Below are 14285 nucleotides of genomic sequence, written 5' to 3'. Positions count from 1 at the left end.
CTGCATCTTGGCACCTCATTCGCACTCCTCTGAGGGCCTTAGAGGGGGCAAACAGTGGAGGAAGAGGGGAAAATAGGTATTTTTTAATTGAAGCACAGTGGATGTAAAATGAAAATAAATACTAAACAAGCCCTGGCAGGTCCCTCGGCAGCAGCGCAGATCAGGGTGTGCCTGTTGCCATGGTGTGTCCCAGGTGTGGGCTCCAGACTTTGCTGCAAGGTAGAGCTCTCCTTCCAGCCTAGAAGCATGAACTCGAGCCCCGGCAGGGAGGTGGGGAGATGGGCAGGAGCTCACCTCTAGCCCTCAGCATCTCTCTCTGGTGCTCCCTTGGTAACCATTGTTCTCCCGGAAGGTCAGCAAACTCATCATCCCACCAGCCTCTCCAGGGAGGTGGCTCCACGCAGAACACACTCGGACCACAAGCACGTCTGGTTGGGCCACACACTGTTTTTTAGAAATTTGATTGAAGATTGAACATCTAAAAATTAGGAGAGATTGCATAAATAGACTTCTGGCTTCTCTGGAAAATTGCAACTTGCTGCCACCCTGGCCTGAGCAGTGATGGCCCCGGTCGCCGGACGTGCATTCTCTTCTTCAGAGTCCACCTGGCTGGTTTCTCTCATTTATTTCTGTCCCCTGAAGGCATTTGAGTCTTTGGCCTTTGCTCTAAGTCAGGTCTTGGGAGACTTGAAGACTATGCTAGGTCCTGGTCTTATACTGGGCACCTGAAAAGATGGGGCACAAAGTGACCCCTTGAGTTGAAGGGCTGTGGGCAGAGGTAGGAGGGAAATGAATAGAAGATTGCAGCCAAGTGAATGATAAACAGTACAAAACAGGCTGAAGAGATAAGCAATAGGGATTGATCTTGTATGTGATGTGGACAGCGTTCTGGAGGATGTAGGGAAGACATGGCAAGGAGCAATGGCCAAACCTTTGGTGGGTTTGAAGGTGGGTGTGAAGAAACTACTGCAGCTACATCTTCTTGAAAGCTAGCAAACAACAGGAAAAACTAACCTCCAAGCAGCATTTCTCCAACTGAGGGTCAGAATCCATAACAGGTTACAAAGCCAACCTCATGAGTCTCAACCGGCACGTGCGTCACTGTGTAAGGGCAAGTATTGTTTTGTGAATCCGTTAGAATGTAAGTGAAGGTATTATAGATGACAGTCCAGAAAGTGTGAAACCAGCGTGGCTTAGAGGGGAGAGAATGGACACATGTTGGCAGCTGCAGGGCCAGCTGGTGGTCAGATTTGGGGTGGGGTTTCCATGTTCTCTTTCCTCAGCTTGGTGTTTAGGGAAGATCACAGGCTCCAGTGTTCCCATTCCAGTCCTAGCTCTGTTGTTACCTGTGTGATTTTGCCTAATAAACTCTTCTGAGTCTCAGTTTCTCCATTTGAAAAATGGCGACAGTATCACCCATCTACTTCACGGGGTTGGTATGTTCCATAGACTATGAATTACTCCCCAGCCACTGGTGTGGTCCTATTCCTGGTCGCACAGTATCTCTAGGTGCGCAGATAGCATCCCTTCCTGCCAGCGGAGAGAAGAAAGGGACTCAGCGTTAGGATTTTGTGTCAGACCCTGTGCCGGACATGTGACAGGATTTGGTTGAACGCTGGATTTCAAACGAGCACGGTGGATTCGGGAGTGCTCTGGGAAGTTCAGATATAATTAGTGTAGAAGTCCTTTTATTCCTGTTGCAAGACTTTCATCCTGGATGCAGAGAATTTCAAACATTCCAACCATCCAAGGCCCTAGAGCATGCTGAGAGGGGTCCTCAGTCCAGATACCTTCCTTAGGGGTGACGGTGGCGGCTGCAGTGTGAACAAGGAACTTGAGTTCTTCTCTCTGCCTCTCACCTTTTCCCAGCAGAGTCCAGAACCTCCAAAGTGGCCCAACCTGAATGGGAGGAAACACCCCGAAGGGAGTGTGGGTAACGCTGCTACCCTGCCCCAGCCCTATGGGCAGGGCTGGCGGCACCAGGACTGAGGCTCCCTGGGGAGGGACCCACACACCCAGGTAAACCAAAGTCCTGATCCTGGATCCCTTTGGGCTGAGCCAGAGAGAAGGGGTCCCATGACTGGAGAGGAAGAGAGGATGCTCCCAGGGACAGAAGCCCAGGGATGAGACCCTTGTCTCCGTGGGAGCTGATCTGCAAGGGCAGCCCCCATAGCTGCGGCTGGGGCAGAACCGGGAGCACAGAAGTCCCACCAAAGAGACGTCCAGCAGAGCAGGAGGGGTTGCTGGTTCCAGGGAAATAAGCAGGGCGGGGGAGCTGGGGAATGTCAGGGGCGCATCCCAGTGCGTGCCCCCCCCCCCCCCCCCACTGATCTGTTGTGAGACCTCTTCCTGCTTACCCTGGGCAACCAGATTCTTCTCCTTGTCCGGTCCAAAACTCCATCCTCGGCCAGACAGAACCACAGACACTAAAGGCCATTTCCCTTCCCCTTCAACAAACGTGTGGAGCTCCTACCACGTGTCTGGTCCCGGGCTGGAGGCCGTGACTCCCTCCCTGCAGCGGTTTACAATCCGGTGGAGACCCTTGCCTGTGTACGGCACGAGGGCAGGGACGGCAGTGGAAAAAGACAAATGCCTGGTTAAAGGAACAGGAATAGAGAGACGCCGTGGGAGTGCACAAAATAAAGCAAAACACGGAGACCACCAAGGCGGCAGCTCATCCTGAGATCTCAAGGTCTGTGGGTCTGTCTCCACAGGGGACATCTGACACCAAGCATTCGGGCCCCCAAAGGGGTGGGAGAGGACGACAGTGGACTAGAGGGAGGGGCCGAGCTGGATCGTGAGGAGGCTAAGGAAAGGCCTGTGCGTCGGTGAAATTAGAGGAAAGGAGAGGAGAGAGGAGGTCCAGCAGCGTTGGGGAGGGATGAGCGCTGTGCAAAGGACGCTCGCAGAGACCGGGGGCCACGCGGAGGGCAGACGCACGCCCACCCCGCGCGCCAGGAAAGCAGCCGGAGGCGGCGGCGGCCTCGGGGCGGGAGGTGCCCTCCACGTGCGCTACGTGCCGCGCGGGCCGCCCCCTTCGCGGCCGCCGGGGAGCCGGCCTCCCCACTCCTGGAGCCCAGTCCGGAGGTGGGCGCGGGACCAGGTCGCCCCCCCAGTTTGCGAGTCTGCGGCGCCCGGAAGGAACGCGGGGGCGCCCCATCACCGGGCGGCCGGCCCGGGGTGCAGGATGCAGAGCCAGGGGCCCGGGCCGGGTGGGGTCGGGCAGGCTGTTCGGGAGGCCTGGGGGCTGAGCGGGCAGGAGGAGGATAGAGACCCCAGGGACGTGTGCGAGGCTCCGGGGCCGCACACAGGCGGCGGCTGGAGACGGAGCCCGGCGGGGCGGGATGTCGTCCCGGGTGAGGAGGGGTTCCTGGACACGTGGCACCCGGACAGGGCTCGGTTACGCTCCGGCCGCCGGGACTGCCACCCACCGGCCGCGGCACCGGACGCGGCCGCGACGCCGGCCCGCCCCTGCCTCGCGGCCAGCTGCCCAGAGACCCGGACCTCCGACCGAGAGCGCAGCACAGCCACTGGGGAGCCCTGCGGCCGCTGAGCAGACAATGAGGCGCGTGCCCCGCCCCCAAGCGCCGCGCCGTCCGGCCAATCAGCGCCCACGCCGGCCGGCCAATCAGCGCCCGCGGCCGGGCTCTTTAAAAAAAGAAGGACCGGCGCGGCGCCGCTGTCAGCTGGGTGGATCCCTCCGCGCATGTAAACACACATCATAAAGGGCCGGGAGCGTCTCCGCCTCCCCGCGGGAGGAGCGGCCGCGGGCGCAGCGCCTTTTTCCGGAGCAGCTCTATGGTCCCCTCGCCGCCCGGCGGCCGACCCTCTCTCAGCGTCACGACGCGTCCGCGGGGAGCCGACAGCCGCTGCGCCGTCTGGAGCCACGAAATCCCGTGGCTGGGGTTGCTACCGGAAGTTGGGGACGCAAGGCCGGGAGGGGCGGGGGCGGCCCGCGGGCAGCTGGGGACTGGAGAGTTTTCCGTGGGTTCGCTGTCCTGCATCACGGTCGTAATCCGTACGTGTCTAGAGTTTTCCTCAAAGTTATGCCTGCCTGGCTTGGCGGATGCCAATGCTAAGTGTGAAAATAGTCTTAACGTTGCTCCTAGGAAAGAGCACATGACAGGAAATCAAGTCTAGCGAGACCCTCTAAAGCACAGACCGCCCAAGGCAAAGAGCAACAACGAGGATTTTTTCTCCCCAACGTTTTACTGTGAAAAAATTTGAAAGATTCAGCAAAGTTAAAACCATCTTTTGCAGCCGACTCCTCTATCCCCCGCACCTAGATTCTAACTTGCTATCTCATATCCTTCTTACACCGATGACTTTTTCTCTACTAGGATGCCAGCTGCCCTTGGCCTCAGTCTCCATTGTCATGGCTTAGGTAGGTCCCAAAGCCCTAGACAAATAAGGCCTGCCTTCTCCAAGGACCTTTCGGTTTACTTAAGAGTTTACTGAAGAGGAGCTTTCTCCCCTCGCCGGCCTTTTAGTCGAAGAATCCTCAAGGATGACACTTGTTTACTCCAGGTGAATCTAAAAGCAGGGCTAGAACTCTGTTGACACCTACCTACGAAGGAGGCCCTGGCAAACGGTCCTTCCATGGGTTTGGCTGCTTTCTGGATAAAAGAAATCTTTTTAAATGTTGAAGTCCTACTTTTTGAGTTCTCTCCCCTTTTCTGGGGAAGGACATTACCTGACCCCCCCCCCCACCATGTGTCAAAATTGTTCTTACCTCTTAAAGTGCCTTCATGATCTGCTCTGCAAAATGGGGGTAATAGCAGTGCCTCCCAAGCGGGGTGGGAGTGAAGCTTCAAGGAGCGAATATACCACTACACACAAGGCATTTACAAGGATGTCTTACACACAGTAAGCATCAGATAAAGAAGGGCTCTCATTCAGGCTAATCACTCCCAGATTTATATCTCCACTTCTGATCTCTCCCCTTCTGATTTACACGCTGAGCCTGTTGGGTATCTCCAACTGTCCCAGACACCTCAGACTCAACATGGCCAGAAGTGGACCCACGAGCTCCCTCCCCAGACTGACTTCTTGTTCCCCAGCGATGCCAGTGGCCGCACCCACTCAGGCATGTACCGATACCCCTGAATCGCTCCTCCCCAATTTGTCACTTTTATGCCCTCCATTTGCATTCCTCCCTCCTAATGAATAGCATCACTGCCTTAATTTAGGCCCCATCATTCCTCATCTGGATTATTTCAAGGCTCCCGCTCTTCTCATATCCAGCTTCGCCGTGTATTGCTCGCGGACCACACTTCCCTGCAACACCCTACCTTCCAATAAGTGAAGTCTCCACCACTTGTTAACCTAGGAATTTGGGCAAATTTCTTAATCAACCTATGCCTCTCTGTCGTTATTTGTAAAATGGAAACGAGTACCTGCCTCGTAGGGTTGCTGTGTATATTAAAGATTAATCATGAAAGCACGTGGCACAGGGCCTAGGAGATGAAGTGATCAGAGTGTTAGTTTATTATCCTCCTAACTGTTGTCTCACCTACAGGCTGTTGTCACGTTCAAGCTCTTCCCTCTACCTGGAAAAGCCTCCTCCGTCCCCGACACCCTGCGCCCCTCGGGGTCTGACCAGGTGTCCTTGCACTTCCACCACGGCGCTTCCCACGGGGCGGGACAGGACGGAGCGTACACCCGTGGGCCCGGCTTTTCCCCCAGACCTGTAACTTCCCGAGGGAGGGAAGGGGCTCTGGCACGTAGTCAGTGGTCAGTGGGTGCCGGCTGGGCTGGACCGTGAGGACGAGCTCCGTCCCCCGGGGGCCGCCCCGCCCGGCCCGGGGGCGGGCGCTCAGCACGGGCCGGGTGGGGGTGGGGTGGGACTCCTTTTCCTCGCCGTGGCGGCGGAGGCGCACGGCGTGGCTGGCGCGGCGCTGCGTCGTCGGTCGGTGTCGGAGTCGGAGTCGGAGTCAGAGTCGGAGGAGCCGGAGTCTGAGGAACCGGATCCGAGGCTGAAGAGAAGGAGGAGAAGAGAAGAAGGAAGAGGAGGAGAAGAAGAAGGAGAAGGATTAGGAGGAAGGCCAAGGAACCGGAGGAGGCCAAGAACCGTCGCTCAGCCGCGTCCGCGGCGCCGCGAGGATGGAGGCCCCCGGCCCGCGCCCCGCGCCGGCCCTCGGCGGCCCCGGCCCGCTGGGCGAGTTCCTGCCGCCGCCCGAGTGCCCGGTCTTCGAGCCCAGCTGGGAGGAGTTCGCCGACCCTTTCGCCTTCATCCACAAGATTCGGCCCATAGCCGAGCAGACAGGAATCTGCAAGGTGCGGCCGCCGCCGGTGAGTCTCGAGCGGGGCTCGCGGCCGGCCGGCGGGCGGCTGGGCCTCTGCGCGGGGCGAGGGGACAGCGGACGGAGCGCGGCCGGGGTTCGTATCCGGACGGAGAGGCGGCAGCACCACCGGCACCGGGGTCGTGGCCGTGCGCCGGAGCCCGCGGGGCGGAGGGCGGGCTGGCGCGGAGGCCCCCGGGCGCGGGTGCGGCGGGTGCGGGGCGCCGGGGGTGCGGGGTGCGCGCCCCGCGAGTTGTCGCGAGGAGGAAAGTTTTCAATATGGCGGCGGAGCCCCTGGTCCTTTGTGTGGAGGCGGCGGCGGCCCGGGCGGCTTCACCTGGCGCCCCACCCTCCGGCCCCGGACCCCCCGCCCCGGCCCGGACCCCTGGCGGGCCCCCCGGGCCGGGGACTAGGCGGGGCGACGGAGCCAGACGGGGGCACCGCGGGCCGGGCCGAGCGGAAGTGCTGAGGGGGCGTGAGCGTGGGGTTCGGGGGGCGGCCGCCCAGAGGCTCCCCGGCCCCCGCCCCGAGAGCTGCACGCGGCGGGCGATGTCAGCCCCGAAGGCGGAGGCCGCCCCGCGTCCCGACCCGGAGCGGAGGCCCCAGCGCAGCCCCCTGCCCGGGTGGGCGTGAGGGTGGGTGTTCCCGAAACGGTCACCAACGGCTGCAACGTCGGCGGAGAAGCCCTGCCGGCCCCTGCCCCCTCTCCTCCTCCTTTCCTCCCCTCCCCCCTCCCCTCCCCTCCCGTCACTTCCCCTCCCCCTCCCCCAGCCCCCGGCCGCAAACTCCGGACCCCTGGGCTGTGCCCACCTTTCGGACCGGCCGAGGCGGCCTCAGCAGTTGGATGGGCCGGGACCGTTGGCCGGAGGTTTAACTGCTTTTCGACAGTTTGAGAAGCTTCTCCCCGCTCCGCCCCCGCTCCCTCGGAGGAAGCCCCCCCTCCCGCCCCTTTCTTTCTTAGGCTTGTTCTTTGTAATGACGTTGGAGTTGAGGGGTTCTGTGCGTAACCGCTCAGCCTGGAGAGCTGTGTCGAGGGAGATCCCGACTGAGTCTGTCTGATCCCAAGTCCCCCCTCCCCCCGAATTGAAATGCGGACTCTATATTGGAGTTTTTCTTGGACTAGTTTGAAATGGAGATGAAATACCTGTCTCCGGGAATAACTGGTCAGTTAGGATGGGGGAGATGATTGAGAATAGACGCCTTTCTCTCAAGAAGTAGACAAGGTTGATTGTCGTTGCTCAAGGGAAGTGCGTGTCGGTTGGAGCGCAGAGGCCTGCAGAAGTTGTGCGGTGATTGGGGCCAGGGTTTTAGTTGTGGAAGAATAGGGCATGGACAGGTAGCAGCGGAGCTTTGTGTCAGCGTTAGGGACGGGGACTGTGAATAGTCCGCGTTCGCATCCATGGGCGTCCATTCTGAAACTAGGCAACTTGAGCAAGTTCTCGGTAGCCCAAGTGTGCAGTCGGTTCCTGGGGGGGAGTTGTCCTCCATGTTGGTATTGTGGTGCACTAGGGCTGGGGTAAACCCTTTATCTACTTTCTTTTCCTATTCCTTTTGTCGGGTTCTTTTCCTAGAAAGATAGTGTTGCTCTGGTTAGGTTTGGCTACTCATTTCAGCATCTTGGCCAGAATATTAATGGTAAGCTCTGCAAAATGTGTGATCTTTCTGCCTTTCCCCATTCTGAATGTCAGACAGACGTGATGGCCACCATTTTGTATTGAGAGTGGTACTTACTACAGCCGAGGAAGGGTATTAAAGAGGCACAAATAAATAATCCACAAACATAACCAGTGCTCTGTTTTGGAGACCTCCTTTGTGTGGAGGAGGCGTCTTCCTCCTTTGTTTAACAAACTCCTGTGCCAATTGGAAAGAGTTTGGGAGTATTTCTAGTTGATATAACCGCAAAAAGGGAAACCTTTCCAGAAGTTGTAGCTCTTGAAGAAGGGTCTTGTTGGAACAAAGGGATCTTAAGAGATGGAGATGTAAACAAGTCTTTGTTTTAGAAACCGTTTTCTTTTAGAAAGCTAACTGTGAACAAGTGGTTTCATATAGTTGAAATAAAGCAACAACAAACCAAGAGATAAGAAATATTTTCCATGGCGATAGCTATATAATGCCCGTGTTTCTAGATGATTTGTTACCACTAAGTTTTTGGAATACAAGTGACTGTATTAAAATGGAGATTGGGTTTATTGGTATTTTATTTCTCGGAGATAAGAGGAAGAATTACAAAGCATTTCTATTTCCTTTTGTCCTTAACTTTGCATCTTTAATTAATGGTACTTAACGTAGCTTCAATTTATAGCTGCTTCTTAGTGATGGTCCTAAACTGCTTTGCTGCTGAAACTTGAGGGTCACAGAAATTTGTTAATGAAAATATAGTAAGATAAGTATGATAAAAGGTAATAAAATCAAGAAGATGTTATTCAGATCCTGAGTTATAAGTTTAAAGAGGGTAGTAAACAAACCTATTTTCAAATTACATCAAGTATGTAGGATAACTAGGCTTGTTTCCTGGACTTTTTTTTTTTCCAATTTACAATTAATCTGACTTCTGGTTTGTTACCTTTAGATGCACATTTTCATTTCCTTCTTGATGTACTTAGATTTCTTTTTAAGGACAAATTTTCCATGTCACTTTGTGGTATTTGCGGATGATTAATTTTAGGGGTGTAACTATTAGGCAGAAAATAGTGGACTGCTCAGTAAATACTTTTCTCAGTCTCTCGAGTTTGATAGGAATATATTTGATGGCTTCAGTAATTTACTCTGTTGCTCTCAAACATGTAACATTTGGCCATAGATAGGCAGATTCCACAAATTTCTTCTCTGGAGGTGTCCAGACGTTAGAGATTTAAGTCAAACCCCAGATGGCACAATAGACACGTTTTTCAACTTTAACTTCCTGTGGTCATTAGTTTGATCCCTTAGGCTTCATAGCCAAAGTGTAAAACTTTCAAATGTTCTAATACAGTCAGTGTCTTAATCCAGTCAGTGTCTTTGATTGAGCCTGTTGGTTCCGCCCTTAGAACATGAAGGAACTTAAATATACTTCTCTTTGTACGGGGGGAGGTGTGAGTGATACAGAGCTCTTTTACTCTCATTCCAGCCCATCATTCTCCCTAATGTTAGGTTTGCTTGACTGTGGACTAATCCTCTCTGTTGTTTTTCCAGTTTCTTTGGTGTCATGAAATTTTTCTCTAGTTGTGATTCCTTGCCACCTTAAACCTTTTAATATTTGGGGGAAAAGCTTATCAATAGAAATATCCTTGAGCAAAGGAAGAACTTATAATTACTTTTTTAAAATAACAGTTTTGTTCAGACATAATATATTTACCATACAATTCATCAATTTAAAGTGTGCAATTCAGTGGTTTTTAGTATTTTCATGGAGTTTTACAACCATCATCACAATCAGTGTTAGAACATGTTTATCACCCGCAAAAGAAACCCTGTACCCAATTGTAACTAGTTTTTAAAGAGAAATTTAGAACTATACCTCTCAAAAGAAGAACTTTTTTTTCTCACTTGGTAGGAGGCTGGATTAAGTCCTACAGTTTTAGTTTAAATGCGTCTGCCTTAAAGTAAAAACAAACTTCATTTGTTGTAGCCTTTGAATGGGTGATTGGCTAAATTTGACTTTGCAAGTGGTAGATTGGTCACACTCACAGACATCCATCTAGCTGTAACTCTTAGTGAACTAATCAACAAGTTAATAATAGACTCTTAGAATGGAATGTGAGTGATATTGCAAATATATGAGACAGCTTTAGGTTTACATCCCCACCCCCACTGGAAAAGTTTCCTTTCCTGTGGTTGTAGGATTTGTTTTTAAACATGCAGTCTAAACCTTTTCTAAAGAGCAGAATGACTAGAGAATTGCCTTTGAAGAGTCTTAATAAATGTTCTGATTTAAAGCTGGGTTGTTGAGTTCATTATTGAGAGACACTGATAAGGAAAATTAAAGAAAATGATCAACCCTCGGTTTCATTCTTTGTCTCTAAGGTCCTTAATTTTTTTTATTTCCGATTGACAGATCAGTAGTAAACTCATTTACTTATTTGTTTAGTTTGGGAGACAATAACAAAGTTCAGGATGCTTACGATACTTTAATATAGGCAGACAGAAATCTGCCAGTGAGAGAATTTTCTTTTAGAAAGGCAAAAATATCATTGTGAACTATTCAATTTAAAATAAAAACAAAAAGGAATCTGGTTTATGTGCTGTAAATGGGAGCTTTTTGCAGGCTTTGGTAACCTCTCGTTGTTTTAATTGGGCCACATTAAAGTTTGGTTGTAGAAAAGGATAGAGGGAGACCTCATGCCCCCAAATGAAAGTGCTGATTAATTAGGTTCCTGGATTTAGGTTCCACGAAGCCTACTTGTGTATCTCTTGGCAAAGGCCATCTATGGGTTTAAAAACCAGTAACCTGGAAAGACCTTGCTTTCCTCATTGTACAGTCCTTGCATTGAGCTGGTGGTGTGATTTTTCCTTTCTAAGAGAATTAGATATTCTTTGGAGATTATGCTAATATACCTGTTTTATGTGTAGAAGATCACTGCAGTCTCAAAAAAATTTTTTTTAATAATGTGGAATAAATGTTGGGAACTGAAGGACTGACTATACTTTCAGAAAGTTCTAAGTTTGGGTCCCTTGAAGAGGAATCATCAGAAGCACACCAGTGAGTCTCTTTGGGGTGAGTGGGTCCGTGCCATATCACTGGGCCACTCTCATTTACTTTCGATTACTTAGGGTTTGAGAAACTAATAACTGGATTTTAAAATCTGAGTTGTGAAAAACTTGTCTAAGACATGAGAATTGTATGCAGCTTAACAAGGATTTCTTAAGTATTTATCAACTGCTGTGTCCTAGCATGGGATTAAAGAGAAAAATGAGACATTACCTTTGTACACCTAAAACAAATTCTTCTAAAAATGCTTTTTCTGTCATTAAATATTAGATGAGTTCAGTGGTGACTTTGCTTTTTCAATCTCCAAGTTTATGAAGACTAATGGGGAGAAGCCGCCTCTAGGGCAGTGGGACATTTCTGTTTCGTAACTGTAAGATGGAAGAATTTGACTAAATGTATTCTTGTCTTTTAAAATTTTTTTTTAAACATTCAGAATTTTAATTGTAGACCATTCCTCTTAAAGCATTATTGCCATATGCCTTTGGACATGGCCTAGAGTCATCCCATCTGTTTCTCTGTTTTATTTCTTTTAATCATTTAAGTTTTCTTTCTGGACTTAAGACCAGTTACTTTGCTCTGCTAGAGCCTTCATTTCCAGGGTATAAATGACATTTTTTAAATTATGAAAATAATTCAAGCATACACAAAAGTGTAGAGAATATAGTCCCTTTACGTATTTTCCTGGGTGTAAGAGGGCGGAAAGCAGAGCAGCAGTGTTGGAATTGAGAGCAAACTAGTGACCTCAGGTGTAGAGAACAACTTGGCTTAGCTTTTGTCTTATTCAGGGTGAGTGAGATTTGGGCAATTAGGAATGAGGTTTCTAGCCTTTAGTGAGAGATGGCCACTCTTGGCCTAATCAGGATGGGGATTGGATTTCTCAGTCTTTCCAGGGCCTTTGTTGCTTTGTGACACGTTTGTTGGAGCCTGTGTGGGAACCTGACCGCTGTCAGGCCAGCTCCTGGATGCAGAGGCGTGGTGGTCAGAGGTGGTGGTTGGAGGTGGTGCCTGTTGCTCCCTTTTCTGCCCTTGGTCCATTTTCCTGTCTGACGTCATCTCAGCAGCATAGAGCTGGGTGTCGGGGGTGACCAAGAAGTAGAACGAAGTCCCTTCTGGAAAAGGAGTTTGAAGGAAATGAGAGTCAAAGGGTCTAATGAGTGGCTGGTCAGGATGTCATTAGGTTCACTTTACTGTGAAGATGGTGATCCAGCCTCGATGATGCAGTTCCTGTTTCAGCAGAATTGCTGATGAACACTTAGGTAGCCTCAGATGTTCAAAAGAAGTGAGTTAAAAGTCAAGCCATTGAAAAATATTTTCTGTAAATAACCCCTTAACGTCTAAGCACTCTCCTCCCCAAAATAATAACTTCATTTTTCAGGAACTAAGTTAAACATCACTAGGCAGAAGGTGACATAATAAACAGGTTTTTTTTAAACTTGTTGATTCCATTTCATTTGGAAATGTTATTTTACAACTGATATAAATTTTAAGAAATATTTTGCAGGGATAAAAATAAGCTTTATCAAGGGGAGTGTATGTGGATTTTTATTTTTTCTATTACGTAAAAGAAGGAGTCAGTGTTTCTAAATTTTTTTAAATGAGTGGGTAGAGTCTTGAATCTAATACCATCATGACCTTGGACAAAGTTATTTTTTTCCAGTGTATGCCTTCTTATCTGCTATAAGGAGATCTGACACTGACTTAGAGCTGTTGTCCAGATTAATTGATGGATTGCAAGGAGCTTAAATTCCAAAGCTTTTACTTGCTCGCTGCTAAGAAGGGTCTGGGGACAGATTTAGAGAGACGAGGGTTAGTGCCAAATACATATCCCTCACTTCTCCTACAGCGAAGGGATTTTTAAAAGTGAAACTTGAAAAGTCAAAAGCCCAACATCAAAACTAGAATATACAAAGTGTAAATTCTTCTGTTGGTTAAGATGAAGCTTTTCTGTACCTGGATGTTCTTTTAAATTAGTTGAAATAAGTTTTTTCAGGTAGAGCTGTTATAAATTATTTCAGAAATTTTGCAGTGCATGTGTGTTATACAGGCAGGAGGTTGGTAAGCTTTAAGAAGTGTTTAAAGTTATTTAATTTTCCCTGGTGTGGGAAGGCTGTGATGCTGTGGAAGCCCTGCAGATGGAGAGCATTATATTTTGTCTAACATAATTTAAATAGTCCCAATTCTTGCCTGAAGGGTTAGTAGATTGAGTCTTTAATAAGTTGCTTGTAAAGTGAGGAGAAAAGTAGAAGAGGTGTCAGGGAAAAGGTTTATTTTGGTCTTCAGGACAGAGCCCGATTATATTTTATTCTTTTACTAAGAAGTAGGCAGACTTTTTTTTTTTTTAAATCTAATTAGAGTTTCTATATGATCATACAGATTTGGATTCACTGTGGGTTTTTTTTGTTTTTTTTTTTTTGCGGTACGCGGGCCTCTCTCGGCTGTGGCCTCTCCCGTTGCGGAGCACAGGCTCTGGACGCGCAGGCTCAGCGGCCATGGCTCACGGGCTCAGCCGCTCCGCGGCATGTGGGATCTTCCCAGACCGGGGCACGACCCTGTGTCCCCTGCATCGGCAGGCGGACTCTCAACCACTGCACCACCAGGGAAGCCCCACCGTGTTTTTTTGTTCAAATATGTTATGGGATCTCATAACATTGCTTCTTAGGTGGACCCGTATATATTGTATTTCTACTATTGTGCCTTTTTTGTTTTTGTCTTGAATCAAGCAATTCACTCAATACGGTTTTCTGCATGTGTTAAAACACTGTCTAGTGGTGTACATACGAAGTTTTAAAATCTTTAAATGTTGAAAGTGTTTGTTTAATTGCGAGCACGTAGCTAGGCTGAGCTTCTCTTCCCAGCTATGTTCCTTGTGTGGCCCTAGGCAGATTTTTGTGCATTCCTACATTAATTCTTGCCACCTCAGAGCTTGATCAGATTGTAGTGTTAGAGAACTAAGTTTAAACCTGAGTGTGTTTTTAGCAGTTGGCTGAAGCTTTTGTTAAGCATGCGTTCCTATGAGGCATACAGATACCTGAACATGGCCATCTACTCCACTGCTAACTCCAGAGACAAAGGACAAATCCTGTCAAAACCACATAATTTCAAGGTCTTTAAGGCAAGATCCTCCCAATTTTCTGTGCGGTTGTACCAACTCATCATTTGGTGATATTTAAACCAGATGGGAACATGTCACCCTTGCCAGGCTTTAACTTGGACGGGGAGAGTGAGGATCTCTTAGGATTTGTACACTGGTGTCTTTTCATTTGTGGGACAGGGGGTGAGGCCATGGAGATGAGCAAGGTCTAGAAAGAATTTTGGGA

At 49.8% G+C, this 14285-nt stretch overlaps 1 protein-coding gene and 1 long non-coding RNA gene across 6 annotated transcripts in view; one reads left to right on the top strand and one right to left on the bottom strand.

Moving 5' to 3' along the window:
• Positions 1 to 60: 60 nt before the first annotated feature.
• Positions 61 to 7261, bottom strand: LOC125963733 (uncharacterized). 2 transcript variants are annotated; one of them, XR_007476130.1, is made up of 4 exons: positions 7092 to 7261; positions 3432 to 5975; positions 2358 to 2546; positions 61 to 1899 (listed from the first exon to the last, which is right to left on the bottom strand). It is a non-coding gene; the product is annotated as an uncharacterized LOC125963733 (long non-coding RNA). The 2 variants fall into 2 exon arrangements; XR_007476129.1 differs by having other exon boundaries at positions 2358 to 5975.
• Positions 5969 to 14285, top strand: part of KDM5B (lysine demethylase 5B) — a 77607-nt gene continuing 69290 nt past the window's right edge. For all 4 annotated transcript variants that reach the window (XM_033415958.2, XM_033415955.2, XM_033415956.2 and 1 more), the window contains exon 1: positions 5969 to 6291. In XM_033415958.2, the coding sequence (XP_033271849.1) occupies positions 6103 to 6291 (189 nt within the window). In that variant the 5' untranslated portion in view covers positions 5969 to 6102. The remainder of the gene's footprint in view (positions 6292 to 14285) is intronic.

The sequence above is a fragment of the Orcinus orca genome, chromosome 1 (genome assembly GCF_937001465.1).
Source record: "Orcinus orca chromosome 1, mOrcOrc1.1, whole genome shotgun sequence".
NCBI classification, from domain to species: Eukaryota; Metazoa; Chordata; class Mammalia; order Artiodactyla; family Delphinidae; genus Orcinus; species Orcinus orca.
This window is presented reverse-complemented; position numbering and strand designations above follow the sequence as displayed.